Below are 24,222 nucleotides of genomic sequence, written 5' to 3'. Positions count from 1 at the left end.
CCCTACCCGCCTGCTCTTCGCTGCGCAGCTTCTTGCGCCTCAGCCTGTTGCCGACGTGCCCGTTTTTCCTAATAATTTCCAAACTGACACCACCTCTTTTGGTTTCGCAGGAATCACAGAGCCGTAGTCCAGGCCCTCCAACTGCCGCGGCTTTGCCTTCTTTATACTCCGAATTCGACGTCCCCAACGGCTTTTTTTAAGCAACCACGTCGCATTCGTTTCGGCCCCCAAAACGTCCTTCTTTAACGTCGCCGTCACTACAGCTTCCGTCTTTGCCAAGAGGAATTCGACTTCCCAATGACTTCATAGTTGTCAATTCATTCAACAAGAAAACTCGCTCTTTACATTACCACCTTCGCCATGCTTACCCCCAAGAGAGCCGTCGCCGCGGCCGCCTTCTTCCTAATCGTCTTCTACTTAATCTCCTCCTCCCACGACACAACAACCATCTCCACGAAAGCTCCCGTCGCCGCCTCGAATCATGATACGACAGACTCCTCAAAGACGTCACATGCCTCCTCGATCGACAGCATGGAGCCCTCCTTCCCGAAGAAGGTGACTGGACAAAAGCCCATGATGGACATGTCCAAGATGTCGCTCGCCGACAAGCTGGCGTACCAATACCCCTATGACGTCGAGACGCGTTTCCCTGCCTACATCTGGCAGACTTGGAAGTGGACGCCTGCCGAGGAGGAGTTCAGTTTCCGTGAACAGGAGGCGTCTTGGTCCGAGCAGCATCCCGGCTTCGTCCACGAGGTTATCACGGACAAGGTTGCTGTCAACCTGCTCCGTCTGCTCTACGCCTCTGTTCCCGAAGTCCTCGCCGCGTACGACGCTCTCCCTCTCCCCGTCCTCAAGGCCGACTTCTTCCGATACCTGATCCTGCTTGCGCGCGGCGGCATCTACTCCGATATTGATACCTATGCTATCCGGTCTGCTCTCGAGTGGGTTCCCGAGCGCATCCCCCGGGAGAGCATTGGTCTGGTCATCGGCATCGAGGCCGACCCTGACCGCCCCGACTGGAAGGACTGGTACAGCCGTCGCATTCAGTTCTGCCAGTGGACCATCCAGTCTAAGCCTGGCCACCCTGTGATGCGCGAGATCGTCACCCGCATCACGCAGGAGACCCTGAAGCGCAAGAGAGCCGGCCTGCTTGATAACATTGTCGACAAGAACGTTGTCGAGTTTACGGGTCCGGCCGTCTGGACGGATACCATCTTCGACTATTTCAACGACCCGCGCTTCTTCGACCTGAAGAACTCCAAGGGCCCTATCGACTGGAGGAATTTCACGGGCATGGAAACTTCCAAGAAGGTCGGCGACGTGGTGGTCCTCCCCATCACCAGCTTCAGCCCTGGTGTGCAGCAAATGGGCGCCAGGGATTATGATGATCCTATGGCATTTGTCAAGCACGACTTTGAGGGTAAGATACAGTTGAATGATGACTCCAGGATTCCAGCTAACGAGGATGTAGGCACATGGAAGCCCGAGGAGCTCCGCCATATTGGCGAGCAGAACGAGGAGAAGGCCTCCTCCTCATAAACCCCATGACAGCAACGACTTTTCTTTCGGCATATGTCTTTTAATAATTGCATCTCAAGCGGCGTCCTAAAGGCCATGTTTTCGGTGCGGACGGGGTTTCACGTGTTTTGATTTTTGAATTGGCTTTGTACGGCACCGGTGGAAGGAACTACGAGCGAACAGCATATTCTGCAAAGCAGGAAAAGCATAGAGATTTCGGCATAGAGGTCCATTTCCAGTTACCATCAGATCTCAAGAGGAGGACGGCCTTCACAAGGAGGGTCGAGAGACTGCAGTCATTAGCATCGCGGTACATATACCCCAGACAGTTACAGTCAGAAATGAAGCGGTAAAAAGTTTAAGCCCCTCGATGCAATTTGTCTACATGGCTCGTGAAATGTCTTGGAAACTTAGGGGACCCAAGCCACTGCATTGGCCTGTCTGTTCGTTGACGCACCTGCAATCACCCGCAGTGGAAGCTTGGCCGACTTGGCCAACAACGTGACAGCAGTGAAGCGAGCTGGGCATTCGCAGGCGGCTCCTTCGGGCCCCCGGCCCTGCAATGGAGTTGTTCCCTGTCGCTTGTGTTGCGGCGCCGTTCAACCCCGCACATTTCCCCCCTTTTTCTCCGCATTTTGGGATCGGGAAGCTTGGAGCTCTCAGCTCTCTTCCCCTCTGCCAAGACTGGACCGTAGGTTGGGTAGGTTACCCCCCGGCCGCCGGCCAGACGCGGTCCGGTGGGAGTGCGCAACGACGCATACCAGACAGCTGCCAGAGCCGAGAAGCGACCAGCCTCCCCTCACTTATTGTTTTAGCCTTGGCTGCCGGTTATTGCGTACCCGCCAATACGGATACTCTCAAGCAACGACGGCGAGCGCTCTCTCACTCTCACATGAGAGCTGTGCGAAGAACGACGGTCGGACCGTTGCCTTCTTTTTTTCTTGTTAATGTCGCTCTTCTGTGAATCTTTGAGGATCTGAAGCGAGGACTACCGAGAGCTTTCCTTTTCAACGTCCGCGACCAAGTGCAAGATGAGGATACCGGTGACTGGGGTCTGCCGCCTTGCGAGGACCTCGAGCCTCGTGAGGTGGACGAGCTCGAGGGTCGCGGGCAGAGGGCTGCTTTCTGCCAGGGCTTATAGCTCCAAGCCGTTGAGCTTCAGCCAAGGTCCAGAGGATGTACGTCACTCACTTTCTTACCCTTTATCCTAAACATGAGAGAAAGACCTCACTCTCACCTCAAACCAAAAACATCCCTTCAAAGCTAACACCCGCTAGCCACCCCTCCTCACACACACAATCCCAGAACACTTCGCCTCCATCGTCTCCGCCCACGGCGACCGCCCCGCCGTCGTCGCCCGCGCCCCAACCGCCCTCTCCTCCGCCGCCACAACGCCCATCACCACGGAGCTGTCCTACTACGACCTCGACGTGCTCTCCAACTCCCTCGCGCACGGCCTGCGCTCCCTCGGCGTGCGCAAAGGCGACCGCCTCGCCGTCTCCCTCGGCAACGGCGCCGAATTCGCCGCGCTGACGTATGCGGCCTTCAAGCTCGGCGCCGTGCTCGTCCCGCTCAACCCGGGCTTCAACGCGAAGCAGGTGGCCGCCGCGCTAAGGCATCTGGGCGTCGAGGTGCTTGTTATTGGCAAGGTGACGGATCTGCCGTATAAGCCCGGGCGGGGGCGATGTAATCTGGAGTTACTGAGGGCGCTGGTGCCGGATTTGGAGAAGGGGAGCGTCGAGAGCGAGGTGGTCCCGAGCTTGAAGAGGGTCGTGGCGGTGGATAATCTGGCGTTCCACCCGCAGGTCGAGTTCGGGAGGTACAGGGCGCTGACGCGGTACGAGGAACTGCTCGCCGGCGGGCGGGGGGGCGTGGTCCCGGACGAGGCGCTGCGCGCCGACGAGACGATTAATATCCAGTTCACGAGCGGGACGACCTCGCAGGCGAAGGCGGCGATGCTGACGCACACGTCGGTGCTGAACAACGGGCACCTGATCGCGCGGCGGATGGGGCTCGTGCCGGGCGACAGGATCGTCGTGCCGCCGCCGCTGTTCCACTGCTTCGGGTGCGTGCTGGGGTACATGGCGACGGCGACGACGGGGGCGGGGATACTGTTCCCGAGCCCCGCGTTCGATCCGGCGGCGACGGTGAGGATGGTCGCGGAGTATGATGCCACGGGGCTATATGGCGTGTCGACGATGTTCGTGGCGGTGCTGGAGGCGCTAGCGAGCGGGGCCGGGGGCGTGAGGCAGGGGGAGATGCCGCGGGGGCTGAGGAAGGGGATCGCGGCGGGGAGTAGTGTGCCGGAGAGCCTGATGCGGCGGCTGTATGAGACGGTGGGGCTGGAGGAGCTGGTGATTTGTTACGGGATGACGGAGACGAGTCCGGTGAGCTGTATGACGGCGCCCGGGGACCCGTTTGAGAAGCGGACGGGGAGCGTGGGGCGGGTGATGCCGCATACGAAGGTGAAGATTGTGGACCCCGGTGATAGGGGGAGGGTGGTGCCGCGCGGGGAGAGGGGGGAGTTGGCGGCGGCGGGGTACCTTGTGATGAAGGGGTATTGGGGGGATGAGGAGAAGACGGCGGAGGTGAGGGTGGAGGATGGGGAGGGGACGGTGTGGATGTACTCCGGGGACGAGGCGGTGATGGACGAAGAGGGGTATGTTGAGATCACGGGGCGGATTAAGGATCTGATTATTAGGGGTGGGGAGAATATACACCCGCTCGAGGTGGAGAATTGTCTGTTCCAGATGGAGGGGGTGAAGGAGGTTTCTGTGGTCGGCGTGCCGGATGAGAGGCTCGGGGAGAGCGTGGGCGCGTTTGTGGTTGTGAAGAAGGGGTGGAAGGGGGAGGGCGAGGATGGAGAGGGCGAGGTGCTGACGAGGGACGCGGTGAGGGCGTGGGTGAGGGAGCACCTTTCGAGTCATCTTGTGCCGAAGCATGTGTTTTGGATTGACGAGTATCCCAAGACGCCGAGTGGGAAGATTCAGAAGTTCAAGTTGAGGGATATGGCCAAGGAGATTTTGGGGGAGAAGAAGGATTAGGTAAGGGGAGTATGGATCGGTTGAAGACAGCATTGTTATGGAGTATTGGGTGTGTTTTTTATGATGACAGTAAATGCAATGTTTAAGCAATGAAATATCTAAATTCAACATGAGGGGGGAAGAGTTCAGAGTCTGGAAAGCAGACCTCCCCTTCAACGTCAAACTCACACATTCTCCCAACTTCTGCCTTCGAATCAGGTCTCGTGCTCAAAGTTCCAACCGAAGAAGCTGATGTCAAGATTCTGGTTGTCCATCCAGCCTGCATCATCATTCTGTTGTCCCAACCCGTCATGGCTTCCAACAGCAGAATCAAAATCGCATTCGAGGCCAGATGGTTGTTGAGATGACTCCATGATGACCGCAGCCGTTGGCGTAAAGAGCAAGAAGAAGAAGAACAAGAAGAAGAAGAACAAGAAGAAGAAGAACAAGAAGAGCACCACGACCAGTAAGAGCGAGCCTTCACCTCCTAGTCGCCTAGTATGGAGAAAGCTTCCCGCATAAATCCGACGGATGATTCTGGACGACCTCATCAGTGATCCCTCAAACAAGCCGGCGTTGTCGTCCTGGGCAAGTGTGTGTGCAGACTGGCAGGTCTTCATTGAGGAACACACATTCAAGTCTCTCCATCTCAAATGGGATGATTCTCGCACGGATTCTAAGCTTCCGACATTCGAAGCCATTGTCACCGGCCATCGGCGGAGACTGCTCAAGAACGTCACCCTCAATATCATGCTCGGTAAATACAGTTGTTTGGTATGCGGCCGACCGGAGTCGGACCTGGAAATCGACAACAATCTCCGCTTCACAATCGCCCTACAGCAACTCTTTTTGGCCCTCAAAGACTGGAACGACGATATCTCATGTTACTAGAGGCTCAGCCTGGAAATACGAGCTGGCTCCCAAAGCGACTTTTATCACTCCTTTCCGGACGTCGAACACGACGCTCACTACTTGCGCAACGACCACATCCAACAAGCTGCAGGGATGATGACAACTGTGATGACGAACCCGGCCGCAGCTATGTACCTGTTCGAAAATCCGAATGGCGAGAAAAAACGCGTCGTCGGCAATCTCCTGCATTTCAAGAACATCGACTTGAAACTGCCCACGCTCCCATTCATTCATCAGCTTGTGGTGAATCGAAGCACAACGCGAAGCTTCACAGCAAAGACCATCAAGAAGCTCCTGAAGCACTTGACAGGTCTCAAACGCGTCGTCTACGAGCCCATGCAAGCTGTCGGCAAAGACGTCAAGCAGCGCCAAAAGGCCAACATAGCTCTACTCCGGAAACTGCCATCCTCTATAGAGTCGTTCTCTCTGTACGAAGCACGCTCAGATTACCTCCAGATGCAACAAATGGGCGTATCAACTCCCCCAGAGGTGCGGACTGGCAAAAAGGTCGTGGCAGCCGCTATGGCAGCCAGCTTGCGTTGCCGCAACCTCCAAGAACTTTCCCTGTCTAACGCAGTTGATGCCGAAGACTTCTTTACGCGGGCTTTGGAAGATCCGGCAGTGAAAGACACTTCGGGGGATGCGCCTTGGCCGAATCTGAGACGCGTGGCTCTGTCAACCCGATATGAGAGACGGGGGGATTCCAAAGTGTCACCCTATCAGCTGCTCCGCGACGCTGCAAGCGTAGCCCTACGCATGCCAAAGCTAGAGACTATGGAAATCTGGGCTGAATCTGAGTTGAGAAGATTCTTGTTCCGGTATCATGTCGAGGGCGACCAGGCGGTCATCAGGGTAGAGATTGACTCGGAATATTGTGAAGAGGGAGTCTCCCTCCCACATCTCCCATGCGCCAAGCTTGTAAAGGCAGTCGAAAAGACTCTGAAGATGTGGCGAAAGGTTGCAGGCCCGCGTCGTCAGCTTTCGCATATAGTGGAAAGGGTTGACGGCCAGGCCGCGTATTGGGACGACAGCGATGATGAAGACGCGATTTATGACGATGAAGACCAGAAGACGTGGCCGCCAGCACCGTCTGTCTGCGAAAGCCTTCAGCTGAATGGCTTGGTACGGGATGCCAGTGCGAAGCGGCGTTTCGTCTTTAAAGACTGGTATTGATGGGCGTATTGTCAGTGAGCTCAGGCGAGATGCATTGTATTCATTACTGTGGCGTTTGGTGTAGTTGCATTTTCATGTATCACCATCTGTACAACAATCACGGAAACCATTTCTTTGACTTGAAAATACATTTACCTCCAAGTAATCACATTCCATGCACCATTAGAGTTGATTTGGTTCAATTTGGAGACTCCACCACTCCGTAGCACTATGCTAGTCGCATCGACTGTTTCTCGCTCGGCGAACACCCGAAAGGTAATGGGCGATTTTGATTTTGAGTCTTGTGATCTGGGGGGTTACTTATGGTTGACCGGGCGGATAACTGTTGACATTGATACCCACCACTTGAATTCTGTACCCAATATTCAACTTCTGACCACCCCATGAAGGACTGTGCTCATTTGAACCAGAACCAACGCCAAGTGTCGCCAGGCTGGATCTCTGCCTGGTTGTCCGGGGCGACGTAGGTCTTCCCCAGCTCGAAGACGTGAGGAAGAACAGCCAGGTTGTTGTGCAGATTCTGCACACCGGCAATGATGGTTCCATGAAGACCTGAGTAGAGCGAGCATCAGCACAATGTCACAACTACATGGTACGGCAGTTGACATTGTGGCCTATCTGGGAAAGCTGCATCAAGAATGATGCAGATGCGGTTCTGGGCATCGATCCAGGCTGCCATGAGAAGGGCATGGCCCGCGATCGTGATTGCCTGGCCGGCAGGACGGACTCGAGGGAGCCAGGCGGGATGGAAAGTCGGACCGGCGATTGTGGCGGGGGCGAGGCCGCGTTCCTCGACATTGACGTTGTCGGCTGCGGGCTGAATGTCTGGCTGGCGCGCCGTTTCAGTCATCATTACACGTTGACCTTGGACAAGAGAACTTACTGGACAAGTCGATGGAAGCAAGGTTCCCAAGACTGACCGAATCAGCCGGCGCGGGGGTCCAAGTGTCCGGGCCTGTACATAGTCAGATGCTGTCTCCGAGATGCGAAAAGGAAGGGGAGGATTCTTGCCTTCTGGCATGAGGTCTTTGGTGGCAGGATCTTCGGCAAGAGGTATCCTGTAGGCAACTGCACCAAGGGCAAGAGCATTAATGAGGTTCGATGTCTTCATTTTGGTAATGAGCGAACAGTGGTCTGACGGTGATTGAAAAGAATGGAAAAATGCTTTGATGAGAGGAAGATGAGAGTTGAGTTACTCGAAAGCGATAAGAATCATGGCCATTTATGTTTGAGACGGTTAGTGTATTTTTTTTAGCTGGCTAGACGACTCTGTACTCAATCGCAAAAGCATCTTGATCCGCTTCGAAGCATTCCAAACTCGGACATCAATGGCTTCAATTTACGTGCAAAATTCTGATATCTAGATACAGGATATCTAAAGGCCCAAGCTATATTGAAGCTATTGCATTTGAGGAAATGTCTCTGAAGGCCGATGGGATAGTTGTGGGATAACACTAGCTTGAGGCCTTCAGAGAACTTTTGCACACTTGTCCAAGATACGAGAAGTTTATAAAATTCGACCTACCGGGTGTGTCTCAAGATGCTGGATTTCTCATCTACTAAATATCTCTTGACAGCTTCTCTGACGTTGCGTGCTCACGATACGAAGTCTAAGGTAGCCCGTGAACAGGAAGTGCTCTAGTGCCCAGTGGGATATCGAACTTTTCAATTTCTGAAAGGCTCCAGGTTAAATAGCTCTGACTCGTTCGAAAATCTCCAATCTCCGTCCTCTCCGTGAAAAAAGTCGTATCTGTGTTAGATCACTTGCATTCGGATATAAATTGTCAATGAGGCCAAGAAACCATCACGACTTTTCTCTCGCAAACTAAAAACATCATCGGCGTCCTCGGTACTAGTCACACGAACATCTCACCATAATTCGAACCGACGGTTACACTTGTGATTTAATTACAACCTACCATACTTCACCAAAACCATGAAGATCCTTCAGTACATGTATCTCGCCGCCTTGTGAGTATCTTCCATCAGCTTTGCATCCTTCCGGAGATGAACGGCCTAGCTAACGGTCCTATACAGCGGCGCCGTCACCGCCAACGCCTACATGTGTAACTGCTTCAATGTCAACAGACCCGAGATCGTCGCAGCCGCCCATGTTTACGAGGTTTTAGGAGGAGCGCTTTGCAGCGACAAGGCGCGGAACATCAATGGCGTAAGTTTCCCAGACGCTTCTCACCTGGCTTGCGGCTCTCGCCAGCATGTTGCTAATAGTCACGTATTAGTGCATCATTGGTCATACCAATACCGATGCCGACTGCGCCAGGCTTTACTTCAAGATTGAGGACGGCAAGAAGGTCCCGGATACGTCTTTCAAGGCGAACTGCGAGCACTACACTGTCTCTTACCCCAGTTAAAATGGTCAACGACAGAGTTAGATGAGCTGATGGGATTGATCTTGTTGTACATTTGAAATGTAGCTGAGCTCTTAAGGAAACGCTGAATCCTTGTAATCATGAGCGACTAGTGTTGAGGATGTGTGAACTTGACCTCCACTGATTCTGTTTCGAAACGAATCTCATACCAACGTCTTCAACAATTTTCTGCTGCTTGAGTAAATATTCCAAGCTAAACAGATCAGCTATCATATGGCCTATTCTTTCCCGCCGTCCGGTCGTTCCTGTCGTCTTGATGACTATATAAGTCGCATTATGATGTTACGTCTGCTAGATCCGGTGTCTCTTCAGTTCCCACATCCTAGATCATTAGCTAGCAGCATCTTCCAGATAGTTGTACTCTGTGAAGGGAGTGGTAGTTCTCATTCAGGTCATCTTCGCCTTCGCACACAGCCTCCGTCGCCAAACCGTGGAAAGAGGTTGTGTCCTACCATGAGACCTTCCCCTCGGCAGCCAGTGGACGCCTTGTCCCCGTGACTGCTAACCCATAGCACTTCCCTGCGGCGACTATCTGGCAAGAAGCCTCAATAAGTTTAAGATACAGCATCTTCATGATCTCGACTGTCTACGGATGACCATACATACTAGTCAAAGTTTGTCTTGATCTCTAGATGAGCAATCGCAGATGATCATTCTCAGAGAGAAATTTGAGCTCCCAACGCAATGAACTCGTTCGGACGCGTGTTCTGAAAATGGCATTCATCAACGTCCGCGTTGCCGCGGTATCATTCCACATACGCCGAAGCTACCAGCCGTAATAGCGCAAAGTATCACCGGATCGATCTAGGTTTCAGATGCTTTGGGATTTGGACGAGCCTCTCATATGCCTTGACTCCACACCAGATGACACACTGATAGACTGTTCTGATTTCTTTGCTCCACAGGGACTCCAGCTTAGCGCAGCAACAGGCCCTTTTGTACTTACACCGCACCGGATGGAGTCTGTTCTTCGTCGACAATGTTAGCACAGCACAGAATGAGAGAACGTTACACGAAGCCTGCCAAGACCCGTCACCTCAAGGACCGACATCCAGCTATAAAGCTACGCTTCAAACTGCTTTCTCTCTCGTGTGCACCGACAAAGATCATCTGGTATTCCAACAGCTGGATAACTTCAAAACATTTGACGACTCGGCCCAGATACGTGCACATCAAGGGCAGTTGCAAAGACTCGGCCCAAGTCATGATCAGCCAGCACGGAACAACAGTCCCGGTCTCCGACGTATTCCAACCGGAATAGTATGTATCTAGAGACAAGAAACGACAAAGCAAGGCTTTGAGGTCGTTTGGCTGGAACCCAATAAAACGGTCCAGCTAGGATTCGTTTGTGGAGTTCAGCTACAACAAACTGCGTCGCTCGCTGTCTTCCCGGTTCCTCATTTGGTGGTGGGAAGAAGCTAAGCCATGCAGACCCGAGAATTTATACGCAGGCTAAACCGCCCCAAGCGCGCGACCTAGAGATAGAACTGTTTCTAATAGTCTATACCTACCTTCGTCCGACTTCAAGGCGATGTCTACCTCATCACCGCTCGATCAGTCCGCATGGCTAAGGTGATGCTGGGCAGCTCGTTGTCCCCAGGCCACCGTATGTCTTAACTTTGGAAACAATGCTATTTAAAGCGAGTGAGCTTACTACTGGAAAGTTTGGTTACAAATGGAATTTCCGCTTCGCTCATCGTGAACACATGTGTCGTAGGAGAGGATTCAGTCAGTGTAGGTTGGATTTATCCTCTTTGGGTCAGACAGCCGTTTCCCGGATGACAAACTGAAACGTGTACACTTGAGCGTTGTAATCATGAGATACTCACCAAAAGCTACTGGACGAAAAAGCCAGAACTGGACGGACGTGTGCTGACGAAAACAATCCTTCAACGGACTTGCCCAAGGCCGTGCCCACCCTGGCGACCGTCTTCTTGACAGCGGTGGATGGGTTGGCAGGAAAGACCTCGTGGCATACGATGATTTGGCTGCCAAAACCCGAAACTCAAGTACAAATCATCCAGATACCTTATATATGCTTCCCTTGACGCAGCTCTCAACCGCTGAGGCCTGCACTAAACGCAGCTGCCCCGATGCCACCAGCGCCAAAAGAGCATACATCCATTTACCAAGAAAATAGCATACTCGCCACTCGACTGTCTTGAAAGGCAATTGGTGCCCGAAGGGTACTTGTCGCCGATGTGCATTAGTGTCAGCACCATCCGTCCCTCACCACCCACCTCAGAAATAACCACGCCTCATCCGAAACCGCTGAAATAGGAAACTTATAGTTGAATGCAATGTATGCAGAATACTCGCTGAAAGCTACCGGACAAAAGAGACGCTACGAGACAGATACGCCTCCTCGAGGAACATTCCTCAAGGACTTTGCATGATGTATGTCCAACCTGAGCCCATGCTTGAAAGCGCTGGATGGCTTAGCGGCGGTTTACTGCCCTGCACAAGGAACTACTGCCAATTGGATTGGGATGTCAGAATACAAATCCAAGCAAGCACTCTCACATATATACTTCTTAGTTACAGCCCCTCGCCGCCGAGGCTTACACGAACTGACGCCAATGACACTGTGTGAGCCCCCATTTATCAATAAAAGCACCTCCTCTTCAGTGGACTATTCGTCGACGGAAATTAATCATGGTTTCATCTTGATGGCTATCAATGTCACAGGCATCAATCCCTTGACCCACTATAAAGACCATAGCTCCTCAGCTTGAACCAACCTCGACCTTATCTTCAACCCATCTTAAGCCCTCTTATAAATACCCCCCCAATCAACAACCAGCAGCAACGAAACCAGACAGAGACAGACAACCGTTGACACACATCACCCGTAACTTCTACCGCCGACTGACGAGTTACATTACAACCGAGACTCAAAGCCATACGCTGATAGAATCGGAAGCAGGCACAAAAGCTGTCGACCATAGATACCGACCCATTTGGCCTGAAGATATCATCCTGCCCCCCGGGGATAATATATAGCAATCTAGAGAAGACAAGCAGAGTTGGATGGTCTTGCAGATTGCGAGGGAAGAAGGGTCTGCGAGGTCGCCCGCCTAGCAGTATTCGTCTTCTTCACCTCACATGGGCTGGCTTCCAGCGCGATAGGTAGTCGCCAGCCCACGCCGGCGGTCACCGGCCTCCGGCACAAAGACTCGGCGTCGGACCCCACCAGGCGGCTCCGCACACCTATCAATCACATACACTTACATCAAACTACACGTCACCAAAAGTCACAATCAAAACGCGCTCCCTTCATGCATCAACTCAAAATACTTTTTTGGTTCATTTCTCAATACGTCCGACGGTGTGAATAGATCCCAATGCGACGGGACGGATCCTCTCCCGGACCTCCCGCGCACACATCTCTTTTTCCCTTTTTGTCTTGATAAAGCAAACCAAATGTCATCTATGCCTGTGTTGGTGCCCGCCATCCAGGCGTGTGGCACACATGAATTTCTAGCAAATAGTAATGCGGCAGTCGTACCTATCCGGCCCGAGTACGATCGCCTCTGAACTCCTTTCTTCCCACACCAGCTTTGTACATCCGGACGTCTTTGTCTTCTCCCATCCCCGCGACGCCTCGTTTTCATGCTTCATGGAAGACTGCGGTATCCATCATGCTGATTCAGTCGACTTGCTTCTCGCAGCCGATTCTGCCCAGAAGCTCCTTGCGATCGCTGTGGCCCGGCAGGCTGACGCCGGAGGCGCTCGCTTGCCTCTTGATGCCCGATCTGCGCTCCCAGCTCTTGAGGTCCAGGTCCTCGACACCGACCTCCTGCTCGAGAGGCTGAGCCTCCTCGTAGACGTAGTCGGCCTCCTCTTCAGCCTCGCCCTCGTCGTCGCTGCGGGTGTCCTCAGCGTTTCCGCCGCGGAGAACCTTCATGACAACACGGATGATCATAAAGAACCAGCCAATGGTGATGACCTGAAGGGCTAGGAGGGGAATGAGGAAAGACCACCTGATCACGCTTGGGAAGCAGACGGTACCGTCGAACTTGTAGAAGGGCTCGAGCATCCATGTCATGGATCCCTCGGGTGCAGGGAAGGGACCGGCCACATTAGGCGCCTTGCCAGAGAAACAAGCCTGGGCCTCGGGAATGGCTTCCGGGAGGTCGGTGTAGATCGACCAACAGACCATGACGTAGAAGATGTGGCGGGCGACGAGCCAGGAGACGACGAAAGCGCCGAACATGAAGTCGCAGAGAGTGTTGAGTCCGACGTACTTCAGGCACTTGGCAAGCTGCGCATGGTCAGCACACTGGTGTTAATTGGGAGAGGATAAGACATACAGGGAAAAAGAGATCAACAACGTCCATCAGGACCAGGATCAAGTTACCAACTCGGGTCATGTGGTAGCCGTAGCAGGCGGAGATCAGAGAGCAGGTGATGATGTGGTGGGTGAACATCTGCCAGTGATCCTTGCGGCGCTCCTCAATGTTGATGACGATGATCTGCTGCAGCCAGAAAGACCACTGCGCCAGGATGTAGAACTTGTTCAGGCCGGTCAGCTCACGCTGGGGCCAGTTCGTCCAGAGCTCCTTCAGGTTCAGCCAGTAAGGCGACGTCTTGTAGATGTACTATAGAATGTCAGCTTGCGTTGCACAACCATGCCATTGGGACCACTAACCATGCCCAGAGGCCAGAAAACCAGGTAGTAGATCAACAGCCAGGCCTGCTCGCTGAAGCGCGTCAGGTCCTTGCGCTTCGAGACGCCCCAACCCTTGGCCAAGGGAGCCAGCACGTATTCCATGGTCGCGGCGCGCAGGCCAGTGAAAAGGATGATGCAGAAGGTGAGGAGGCAGGCATCGCCGAGGCCGGCGCCATACAGGCCCGTCTCGGGGTTCTTGTAGGAGAGGGTGAAGAACTTGATCGTGTGGGCTTGCGCCTTGGGGATGCAGAAGTGGGCGAGGAAGAGGAGGGCGAGAAGGTTGAAGGAGAGACCTGAAAGCAGCAACCGTTAGCATAGTCTGCGACCTCACACATGGAGACAATGTCTCGAATCAATCGTCTGCCGTGGAACATAGGGCTGCTCCGGCAGTGGCTTGGAATCGGGCGCGTGTGTGGGGTAATTGGGAGCAAAGGAGGCGGACGAAGAAGCAGACATACCGACTTGGTTCTCGACCATCCACCTGCTCAGCATCTTCCAGGCGCTGTCATCTTTCCTCCTGACCCTTCGTACGAGAACGACGTTTACGTTGTTGTGGCCCTGCTGGTAAAGGGGGCCGTTCATGAGCTTGAGCTGCTTGGTGCTGGCGTTGCGCTTGATCTTGGAGCTGTGCTTGTCGAAGACGGGGGAGACGGGAGAGATTGGGGAGACTGGCGATGCCGCCTCATAACCGGCGGTGTCGGCCATGTTGGGTTGTGACTGAGCCCCAATTGGAACTCAATGGGGTGATTTGGGGAGGCGACGGCTCGGATTGAGGTCGCGGGGAAGACCGTGATGGTCGGTGAGCGGAGGACGAGAGGCGTTGTCCCTTTTTCCGTGGTATCAAGGCCGGGTTGGTTGACGGCGGTGGGTTGATAGCGACGCGGGCGGTCGTGGAAGGGATTCCCTGCAGGCGCGAGTTTGGTTGGTGGTGCAGAGCAGAGCGCTTCTCGGTCGAAGGGGGCGCTTTCTGCTTCGTGGACTCGGGAGGGGAGGGAGAGGGGAGGAAACGAACGACCGGGTCGGTTTTAGGGAGGTTGAAGATCGAGAAGATGGGATTGTAAGGGCAGCGTCGCACACAATGGAGACGCAGACCGAACCTAGGAGACGGTGGCAGGACCTGGAACTCTGGACAGGAGGACACAGGTACTGGGCCAGGATGGACCGGGATGTGCTCTGTTGCTCCAGAAAGCTGCCGGGATAGGGCGTGCAGCAGAAGTGCTCCGTGTAAGGTGTGCTTTTCTCGTTCAGCGCTCAGTGGTGGTAGTGGTGGTGGTGGTGCTGCTGCTGCGTCCTGCCGGTCACTGGAGACTCGTTGGAGAGCGAAAGAGACACAGAGTGAAAGATGAGAGACGCGAGGTGAGGTGGGTTGGGTGTTGGGTGGGGGGAACAAGAAGTCGAGGATACTTTTTGCGAGCAATTTCTTGCTACCGCGTGTGGGTGTTTAGCTCGAAATCTGGCGAACTGCTAAGTACAAGGTACGCGGATTTGGAAGGGTGCAACACCATCCACGACGGCAGCGCTGAAGTTTGAACCACTCGCCTCGCAATTCTCCACTCCACAATTGAACCTTGCACCGCGCCGTAGCCTTCCACCCTTCCACTTCCACGCCTTCCAGGCCCAGCGAGTGGTGTCCAGTCCCATCCATGTCCACAGCCCCCGGGGAGGGAAGCAGCCGGGCCCTCCAGTCGACCGCCGCCCGCGAGAGGGTGGCCACTGACCGTCAACCAATTCGACTTCCCCCCTGGCCAACTGCCATTGGGACAGGACAGGGGGGAAGACTGGGTTGGTCTAGCTCACACACAGATCGCCCGTTCTTTACGGCGGCAGCGAGGGTTCATCAAAGGCGGTGAGCAACGCAGCCAAGCAAAACGGTAGCAGAGGGAGCAACAAGACGGCGGGCGGCGGGAAGGGGAAAAAAGATGGAAGGGCAGCACAAGGGATGTGGGCAACCTGCGACCTTTCCTTTGCAGAAGAGGGAAAGTGAAAGGGCCCCAGGTGCTCAGGGCAGGTACGGATACCAAAGGGGCCAACCGTGACACAGGGGTCCTCCTCTTCGTCTTTTGCACAGGCTTCCGCCATTCAATGGACGAAATCAAGGTACGAAACGGGTACGTACTCGCTCGCTCTCTCTATTCGAGGGACGCTGGAGGGAATGGTGGGGGACCCCTATCCCGCCGCCGCCTTGTCTTGTCCAGTGTGTGCCGGGAGTGTGTGTGCCCATTGCTTGCACCTGCAGCCGTAGCCGTGGAATTGGACGGAGCTTAAAATTGAGACTACCACTGGCCCTGTCCACAATCCGCCGCCAGTGTCATTTGTGCAAAGCACCACGTTTTCCTCCGTGACCTTCGTCCATGTCGGAATCCATTACCGTCGTTGTCTGGTCCTTTGGCTCCCAAAAGTCGCCAATGGTTGAAGTCTATTTAGACGAAAAACTGGGCTTACGGCAGATGGACGGGGGTGCAGAGAAGCAACATGGTAAAGACACAACAGCAATATCCAAAACCAAGGGCCAAGGACGGGACAGAACGCTAGACATGCTACGGGGAGGGGCCGCTGCTGCTGAACGTGGAGAGAGAAACCGAAGCACTCGCAAGAACTCAAGGAGTGTTCGTAGCGTGTCCGTACCTCACGGATACAGACAGGGAAAATAAAAGGAGGGGAAAAAAACAAGCAGTGGCGGGTCGCCCTTTTCCTCAACAAGTTTCGACCTTGGCGAGCCATTGATCCCAATTGGATTGTCATTGAATCTCGTTTACGACCATCACTTCTTCCCTGTCGATGCGACGGAATACAACAAGTTGGCGGCTATTGGGAAAAAAAGACGTCGGGCTTCCGCGGGGGGACGGACGCCAATTCGCCAGTGCGACGAGAAACGGTGGTAGGGGACAATCTTCATCTTCGTTGCCCGTTCACTTTAAAATGAAGTGATTTTCCTCCACCCCAGCGCCTTATCAACTTATCGCCGTTTGGCATATACCAGCCCCCTGTCAATCACTTTCTTCTCTCTTTGATTTTTCTTTTTTGGTGTCCGTGTTGCTCCAGCTCTTCCCGTGCCACCCCTTTTTTTCAGTCTCCTTATTTCCTAGAAATCCCATCTGTGCAACCAAACAATGCGCCGATAAACAATGTTTGGTCAACCCGTCCCGTCCACCGACTCCGGCAGGCACGTCCACCACCGCCGCGAGGGCCAGCCAGCGACTTTTCACGCTCTGGAGATGATGCACAGTCGGGTCGAGTGCTGTCACTCTCAGGTACACAACCCCTTCAGCCGCCGCGCCCACACACCACACACGCCCCCTCCAACCAATCGTCACTCTCCCAAACTCGCCTCTGCCGTCAGAACACTAAATCGCCAGCGCAAGATTCGAGAGAGCCGCAAGATGTCACTCCCCCAAGCCCCAAGGCTCTTCCTATCCCAATCCTTCCGTGCTAAGGTAGAAAACCTTCTTTTGCGTCCATGATGACACCCCCGAAAGGGCTCGTCATCATCAATTATTGAGCCGCGACATGTCTATGGTCTGCACCACCAACCCAAAAATGTGATGATGAGGCTGCACTTACGTATCCGTACAATAAACCAGACGAATACGGACGGACCTCGCATCACAGACAGCCCCCCCTAAACGAAAAGGATTAGCCCTCTTCCTCACATGAAATGTTCCATGCACGGAAGGTCAGCCAGACCATTACACTGACATATCGGATGCCGCGTTTCATCCCATCTCTCTCTCTCGCTGAAGAACAACAGCTGCCTGTTGTCGCAAAAATGGAACTGGCGGTCGCGATTGCATCAAGAAGTGAGGGGCAGCAGCAGAATAGTGCAGCCAGCTTGCCTGCTTGCTTGCTGCTGCAACTGCTACCCAACATGGCAACATCAGACCACGCGTTTGCCAAGCCTGTCCGCCCAAATTGAATCATTCAGAGAACGAAAGAAGCGTGCCCCTGCCTCGCGGCCGTTTTTAGCGTTCGCGCTTGCTGTCAAGGGGGCGCGTTCAGGAACGAACGAGACGACAAGGTGGCAGGGAGTTCAAGCTGCATATTCTGCATATAGTGATATACGTTCTAGTTGACTATGTACTCTGTCATAGCGGGGCCTTGCACAAACCAAAACAGAACCTTGAAGATTCTCCCCGTGCATTCCGACGCCACAAGCTCCCCATCACATGACCCCACCTCCGACTCCGCCACACTCTACCCCAGGCTCCAGGCTGCAGCCACTAGCCACAATCTCATAATCGCCGGTCGCATCACCACTGCACCCTCCCCACATGATCCTGACGACAACGACCTTCCATTACACCCGTCGCCTCCAGCTAACCTTTCCTTTCAACCTCCACCTCCTCGTCGCACCGCAAACTCTCGCAACGACATCGCCAAACCCCTTTTGATATCCTCACAGTAGCGCGAACACGAAAGAGAGAGAGCAACCGCCAAAATGTCCAACGCAAAGTACACTCCCGCGCCGACGAGCGACCCGGACGAGAGCACAAGCTACGCCCAGCCGCCCCCCGCCTACCAGGCCGAAGCCTCCGCGGCCGCCGACACCGATCGCCTCTTCGGCGGCGGCGCCCCGCGCAGCAGCCAGGACGATGACATCCCCGACGACTTCAAGGTAAGCCTCCCTTCCTCGCCTGCGTCGCACCGCGCCATCGCAACATGCAAGGACTAACACGCATCGACAGTTTGGCGGCTCCGTGGCCGAAGCGACAACCGACATCCGCAACCAGTTCATCCGCAAGGTCTACGCGATTCTCACCGTCCAGCTCATCGCCACCGGCATCGTCTCCGCCCTCAGCTTCTGGAGCCAGAGCTACAAGACATGGATCCAGTCCCACCCAGGCCTCGTCTGGGCATCCGTACGTTCTCACGTCCACCGTTTCCAACCCCCACGTTCGCAACAGCTAACATGCTTACCCCCCAACACAGCTCCTCGGCTCCATAGTCTTCATGCTCCTCACCTACTGGAAGCGCAAGTCCTACCCGACAAACCTCCTCTTCCTCGGCCTCTTCACCCTCACCGAGGCCTACACCATCTCCGTCATCGTCTCCTTCTACAAGATCGAAATCGTCCTCAACGCAGTCGTCCTGACCGCCGGCATCTTCGTCTTCCTCACCCTCTTCGCCTGCCAGACAAAGTACGACTTCACCTCCTGGATGCCCTACCTCTTCGGCGCCCTCTGGGGCCTCGTCCTCTTCGGCTTCATGGCCGCCTTCTTCCCCTACAGCTCCACTGGCGAGCTCGTCTACGGCGGCCTCGCCGCCCTCATCTTCAGCGCCTACATCCTCGTCGACACACAGCTCGTCATGCGCAAGCACCACGTCGAGGAGGAGATCGCCGCCGCCATCAGCCTGTACCTTGACATTATCAACCTGTTCCTGGCTATTCTGAGGATCCTTAACAGCCAGCAGAACAACTAAGCTGGACTGCGTGGTCAACTGGCGGAGGATGAATAGGGAGATTGGAATTACAAGCCGACAAAATGGGTTTAATAGAATGGTGCTTTTGCGTTCTCACATTGACAGTGTATGGATAGGTTTCTTTTGCGTGTTCGGGACTTTGAGTGTTTGCTGCTTTTCGTAATACCATATCAGGTAGTAACACACAAGATTGGCTCCACATCACAAGACACGCGCACCTAGGTGACACATTTGGTTGATGAAGCGGTAAAGTAATTTGATATCTGCATTAGAAGTCCACTAATAGAAAAGGAAAATGAGGGCGTTAGTAAAAGGGCTACAAAGGCACAGCCGGAAAGATGCGGCGGGGCGGTATAATCGGGATAAGAGTAGCAGATCGACGGGTAACAATAATCCAGACGTCCTACACATTCATCCCGCCTGCGACCTCGCCCGAAAGATCTGCTCCGCCCCGAGACTATACACCGCCTCCGTCCACAGCCTCTACCAAACCGGTAGCCTCTTCCCAGTCGTCGCATTCGTAGTAGACCTTTTTGGGGTTTTATCTTCGTGTCAGAGAAACGAACTCGCAGGGTAGGGGAATATTGTTCTTTCTCTTTCAACACAGCACGGAAACCAACGCCAGTATAGAAAAAGACCAACGTCGCAGTTTCGGGGTAACCATAAGCAGGGCCAAGGGTGAATTAGTTGGCTTCGTTGTCGCCATTGGCTTCGGCCGGGCCGCCCGCTGCTGCCGATGCTTCTCTCTGCATGCGAGCCTCGATCTCGCGGAGCTGCGACTCGCGAGCCAGGAGCTCCTGTCGCTTCTCGTTGATCTCGCGCTGGACCTTGATCTCGATCTCGCGAAGCTTCTCCTCCTCGCGCCTCAGTTGTTCCTCCTTGAGACGCACGGATTGCGATGCGAGGTCCTCCGGGTTCATGGACGAGTCACTGTGACATGTCAGTGCGTGATGCAGGGAAAGGGGCTCAGTCAAGACGTACACTCCAGCACCGCCCTCAACAGACTTGCTGAGCTTCTCGGTACGGTAGTTTTCGTAGAGGAAGTCGTGGGTGATCTCCTTCAGGTCGGCCAAGTGGCTGTGGAGGAGCGCAGAGCGGATGGCGAGGAAGTCGGAGTGGCGCGGGTTGTCGACCTCGACAACACCCCAGGGGTACTGACGGGCGCGGACCTTACGCCCACCAATCTCGACAACCTCCTCAGAGCCGACGATGGCGAACGGCATCAGGCCTCTCAGCTCGGCGTTCTCCTCAACCGTGTCCTCGTCATCCTCTTCAATGTCGTAGGGGAAGTTGTAGACGGGGATACGGTAGTGCTCGATGTCCTCCATAACAAGCTTCTTTGACTCGGCCAGCTCAGCAGGAGTCAGGGAGTCGGCACGGCCAATGACGGGGATAACGTTAACACGGGGGGCGAGGCGCTTCATCAGCTCGATATCAAGCTCACGGAGACTAGACACGTTAGCATCGGCGAATGGGAGATGAGGCTCGTTGGACCTACCCGTGACCGGTGGGGGTGATGAAGTAGAGCATGGCGTGCACACGGTTGTCCCTGAATCGCGGGTTACGCTTGATGCGGGATTCCTCGGCCAGAATATCATCGTATTGTCTCTCAAGGTAGCCGACAATCTCGGAGAAGCTACGACAGATTAGCAAGAGATGCAGCGGTGTGTTGGCTAAGCGGCGTACCTGGCCTCGTTGTCAATCTGGTCACCAAAACCGGGGGTATCGACAATCGTCAGGGAGATGCGAGTGCCCTCCTCGTCCAGCTCCAACTCTGTGTAGGTGTTAGTTTGGCGGTGGCTGGATGGCCTGACGCGGGTTACACGTACCGACGGTGATGGGCTTGATCTTGACACCGTCCTCGACAGACGCGCTGTTGGGGTCGTCCGACTCCTTGTGGCCCAACACACTCTTGCCGCAGAGAGTGTTGACAAAGGTCGTTCTTCCTGTAAGGGTATCGGGGTCAGTCGACGGGACTCGGAGATCGAGTGGACACGGGGTGGCCGCGTAGGGGGGGATTCGAACGTACCAGTGCCTGATGCTCCGCAGACCATCAAACAGAACTGGATTCCCTTCTTCACGTTCTTCTTTCTGCGCATCATCTTCTAAAGCGACGGTGGTTGTCAGCTGCTGGATAATCCTAGGAGTGGCAGATGGACTGAGGCGGTGGTGGCTTCTCGCAGTCGAGGTTGGGGGAGGAATTGTTGATGGGGGCCAGACGCAAAGGGTGCAACTGGATTCAGGGGATGTGGACAAACATACGGCGGTGGTTGAGGTGTAACGGCTAGACTCGCACGCGGTCGGATGAAGGAGTCGTCGACCAGGTCAACGACGGCGAGAAAGAAAGGATGGTGATGTTGGCAATTGGAAGGGGACAGCGAACGTCAGTCGTGTCGTGTCGTGTGGACAGAACGAAACGAAAGGACTGCTGGATCCCAAGTGTCGTTGTAGTGGAATGGACAATGGACACTGGCCTGGGGGGTCAGAACTTAGGACGGGAGGTGCAGGTGCACAGGTGCAGCACTAAAGGGGACGGGAGGGTCTTGACCGACGGGTGTTGGAAAATGCAATTTCACACAAAATGTTGCGGCAGGAGGTCCCAAGGCGATCTCAGCCAATTGACGGCCAACGCTGCTGGCTCCTGCACGCCCAATTCAGGGGGACAGCAAGTCCCCGGCCCACGCTCCTTTCCCCAAAATTTGACGCTAGTCTGCTTGGGGGCTAGCAAAGACAGCGGGGTATCCTCGGGCAATTTTGGGGGAAAGAAGGTGACAGGTCACGAGACTCAGCGTGGTCCGTGCCGAAGCTGGGCGATTGTCAGTGGCAGATGAGTGCACTGTTGGCCAGACTGCCAACGGGCAGACAGTGGGCAGACACACTGAGGTGCTTCTGCCTGTGCTGTGTGCACTTGCCTGGTCGCAGCGCGTTGAAATCACTCTGTTTGCCAGCCCAAACATGTTTCGCGTCGCTGCAGCCATTGGCTGCCGGCTTGGCCGGTGCCACCTGTCAAGCCATGGCAGGTGCTCTAATCACACCGTCCCTTCATCTCAACAACGGTTTAACTTCCTGCGGCGCTGTGGAAGCGATGATACGTACCTCATTTCCATAACGGTTGTCCCAGGCTGACTTCTCTGCTGAGACGCCGACCACGGGATCGTTTGTGAACATCGCCCTGAATAGCAACCAAATCAAGGAACGCATCAAATAGCTCTGCGCAAGTGTTGACCAGGCCGCTGTCCACTGCAGCCAGCACGTCCACCTATCAACAGCCCCTGTTGGCACTCACAGCTTCCTGACTCGGCTGTCCAGCTGACTGCGACCCGCTCAAGCAACGACAAGGCCATCGTTCAAGAGACTCCAGCTCATCGTCAAACAGCTTACAGTGGCCTCTCACGTCGTGGGAAACATCTTTGAAGAATGATATCATAGCGAATAGCTTCGACGAATAGCACAACACTGGCTCGGTCGCCCAGCCTTTACATCTGCATCTGCATTCCCATCCCTTACAACCGCGCCCCTCAGCGTCGTCACACAGGCCACGGCATCACTTTGCTACACCGGCTTAGAGGGCCCATCGTCATCTCCCTTCGCCGACGATGAATACCCGGCCGCCTATCGAGACAGCGCCGTCTACGGTCGTTCTGTCGGTTTCATTCAATAACGATGCGAGCTGCTTCTCTGTCGGCCTTAACACAGGCATCTGCAGTACGTTTGTTTGCTTGCTGCCTCCGGAGGACCCGTCTCTAACATCGCGCAGTCTTTCACACTAAATCATGTCTTCTTAAGGCTTCTAAAGGTTTGCGCCCGTGGCATTCAGACTCATGAGCAAGACTGAGACTTTTTGACAGATTTTAATGGAGGCATTGGCCTCGTTGAGATGATGGGCACCACAAATTATCTCGCACTTGTTGGCGGCGGAAGACAGCCAAAGTTCAGTTCTAGTAAAGTGCGTGCTCCTCCTCGCTCTGGCAAGACTGAGTGCTAAACATGACAGGCCATCATCTGGGACGGGCTCAAATCAAAGGTGGCCATGGAAATCTCCTCGTTAACACCTGTAAGAGGCGTTCGTATTGGCCGCAACCGCATCGTCGTCGCGCTTCAAAACAGCGTTCGCGTATATTCATTTGCGAAACCACCTGATCTCCAGGCCGTGTATGAGACCACAAACAACCCTTTTGGTCTCTGCTGCCTCTCAGAAAAGACTATTGCCTTCCCAGGTAGAACAGTTGGCCAGGTCCAACTCGTGGATATTGGCACTGGCAACGTTAGCATCATCCCCGCGCACTCCTCAGCACTCAGAGCCATCCAACTGAGCCCAGACGGCGAATCGCTGGCTACGGCGAGCGAGCAGGGTACGCTGATCCGAGTCTTCGCGACGAGCAACTGCGCGAAGGTGGCTGAGCTGAGACGAGGCGTGGATCCTGCAACCATCTTTTCTCTTGGATTTAGTCCGGAGGGCACCAAGGTGGCTTGCACGTCAGACAAGTCTACGTTGCATGTGTTCGACGTCCCCCATCCAAAGAGGGGTGTCGTTGTTCCAACGAGTCCATCAGCATCAATGGCTGGATCTGGCATTCTCGCTGGCAGACCAGGCGATGACGGCAAGGGCCGATGGGGGTTTCTGGGCAAGATCCCCTTGATGCCCAGAATGTTTTCAGACGTCTACTCATTCGCATCCGCACCATTCGAAGCCGGCGATGACCCGTTCATGGGCAGCCTCCCCCTCTCAGAGCAGACTCCCCTTGGCACAACACGACCGCAGAAGGGACTCATCGGCTGGATTAACGAGGAAAGTCTGGTGGTCATTGGCGCGGGCCAAGATGCGAGGTGGGAGAAGTTCATTATCGCCAAGGGCGAGGACGGACGTCGTTATCTTACACGGGAAGGCTGGAAGAGATATTTGGGTAGTGGCTAGACACCCCTGATCGCAAGGCGTTTGGGAAATGTTTTGGGAAATGTTGGTTCACGGCCACGGCATGGCGTTTACTGGTTGTCATCATGGTTGTCATCATGGTTGTAGGCATCAAGGGGTATCAGCGATAGCATCGCTTTTTTTGTACTAGCAATTAGGCCATGGGGTATCAGCGAAAGTATCGCTTTATTGACGAGAGTT

General features: G+C 54.6%; 9 protein-coding genes across 9 annotated transcripts; 6 read left to right on the top strand and 3 right to left on the bottom strand.

Moving 5' to 3' along the window:
- Window positions 1-360: 360 nt before the first annotated feature.
- OCH1-0-0 (Initiation-specific alpha-1,6-mannosyltransferase) lies at window positions 361-1,542 on the top strand (the record flags this gene model as incomplete). The annotated part of the gene is made up of 2 exons (XM_037326960.1): window positions 361-1,423; window positions 1,475-1,542. The coding sequence occupies 2 exons, from the start codon at window positions 361-363 to the stop codon at window positions 1,540-1,542; spliced, it is 1,131 nt and encodes a 376-aa protein (XP_037174427.1).
- Window positions 1,543-2,552: 1,010 nt separating this feature from the next.
- On the top strand, window positions 2,553-4,565 carry sidI-1 (Acyl-CoA ligase sidI; the record flags this gene model as incomplete). Its single annotated transcript, XM_037326959.1, has 2 exons — window positions 2,553-2,699; window positions 2,799-4,565. The coding sequence occupies 2 exons, from the start codon at window positions 2,553-2,555 to the stop codon at window positions 4,563-4,565; spliced, it is 1,914 nt and encodes a 637-aa protein (XP_037174433.1).
- Window positions 4,566-4,919: 354 nt separating this feature from the next.
- On the top strand, window positions 4,920-6,647 carry CGCA056_v011712 (uncharacterized protein; the record flags this gene model as incomplete). The annotated part of the gene is made up of 4 exons (XM_037326958.1): window positions 4,920-5,010; window positions 5,242-5,318; window positions 5,436-6,578; window positions 6,645-6,647. The coding sequence occupies 4 exons, from the start codon at window positions 4,920-4,922 to the stop codon at window positions 6,645-6,647; spliced, it is 1,314 nt and encodes a 437-aa protein (XP_037173698.1).
- Window positions 6,648-7,026: 379 nt separating this feature from the next.
- On the bottom strand, window positions 7,027-7,740 carry CGCA056_v011711 (uncharacterized protein; the record flags this gene model as incomplete). The annotated part of the gene is made up of 3 exons (XM_037326957.1): window positions 7,027-7,181; window positions 7,236-7,458; window positions 7,513-7,740. 3 exons carry the CDS (start codon window positions 7,738-7,740, stop codon window positions 7,027-7,029), a joined length of 606 nt encoding a protein of 201 aa, XP_037174430.1.
- Window positions 7,741-8,565: 825 nt separating this feature from the next.
- On the top strand, window positions 8,566-9,001 carry CGCA056_v011710 (uncharacterized protein; the record flags this gene model as incomplete). The annotated part of the gene is made up of 3 exons (XM_037326956.1): window positions 8,566-8,600; window positions 8,667-8,799; window positions 8,870-9,001. The coding sequence occupies 3 exons, from the start codon at window positions 8,566-8,568 to the stop codon at window positions 8,999-9,001; spliced, it is 300 nt and encodes a 99-aa protein (XP_037174431.1).
- Window positions 9,002-12,668: 3,667 nt separating this feature from the next.
- Window positions 12,669-14,396, bottom strand: CGCA056_v011709 (Sphingosine N-acyltransferase-like protein FUM18; the record flags this gene model as incomplete). Its single annotated transcript, XM_037326955.1, has 4 exons — window positions 12,669-13,283; window positions 13,333-13,620; window positions 13,671-13,984; window positions 14,150-14,396. The coding sequence occupies 4 exons, from the start codon at window positions 14,394-14,396 to the stop codon at window positions 12,669-12,671; spliced, it is 1,464 nt and encodes a 487-aa protein (XP_037173845.1).
- Window positions 14,397-18,126: 3,730 nt separating this feature from the next.
- On the top strand, window positions 18,127-19,109 carry Tmbim4 (Protein lifeguard 4; the record flags this gene model as incomplete). Its single annotated transcript, XM_037326954.1, has 3 exons — window positions 18,127-18,303; window positions 18,374-18,547; window positions 18,618-19,109. The coding sequence occupies 3 exons, from the start codon at window positions 18,127-18,129 to the stop codon at window positions 19,107-19,109; spliced, it is 843 nt and encodes a 280-aa protein (XP_037173844.1).
- Window positions 19,110-19,792: 683 nt separating this feature from the next.
- On the bottom strand, window positions 19,793-21,211 carry CGCA056_v011707 (Septin-like protein spn3; the record flags this gene model as incomplete). The annotated part of the gene is made up of 6 exons (XM_037326953.1): window positions 19,793-20,039; window positions 20,091-20,558; window positions 20,608-20,745; window positions 20,796-20,883; window positions 20,939-21,055; window positions 21,139-21,211. The coding sequence occupies 6 exons, from the start codon at window positions 21,209-21,211 to the stop codon at window positions 19,793-19,795; spliced, it is 1,131 nt and encodes a 376-aa protein (XP_037173799.1).
- A 1,494-nt stretch (window positions 21,212-22,705) lies between these two features.
- Window positions 22,706-24,024, top strand: apg-14 (SVP1-like protein 2; the record flags this gene model as incomplete). Its single annotated transcript, XM_037326952.1, has 4 exons — window positions 22,706-22,814; window positions 22,867-22,905; window positions 22,958-23,055; window positions 23,104-24,024. 4 exons carry the CDS (start codon window positions 22,706-22,708, stop codon window positions 24,022-24,024), a joined length of 1,167 nt encoding a protein of 388 aa, XP_037174235.1.
- Between the last annotated feature and the right edge of the window lie 198 nt (window positions 24,025-24,222).

The sequence above is a fragment of the Colletotrichum aenigma genome, assembly GCF_013390185.1.
Source record: "Colletotrichum aenigma strain Cg56 chromosome Unknown KSG_Cg56_contig08, whole genome shotgun sequence".
Taxonomy (NCBI): domain Eukaryota; kingdom Fungi; phylum Ascomycota; class Sordariomycetes; order Glomerellales; family Glomerellaceae; genus Colletotrichum; species Colletotrichum aenigma.
This window is presented reverse-complemented; position numbering and strand designations above follow the sequence as displayed.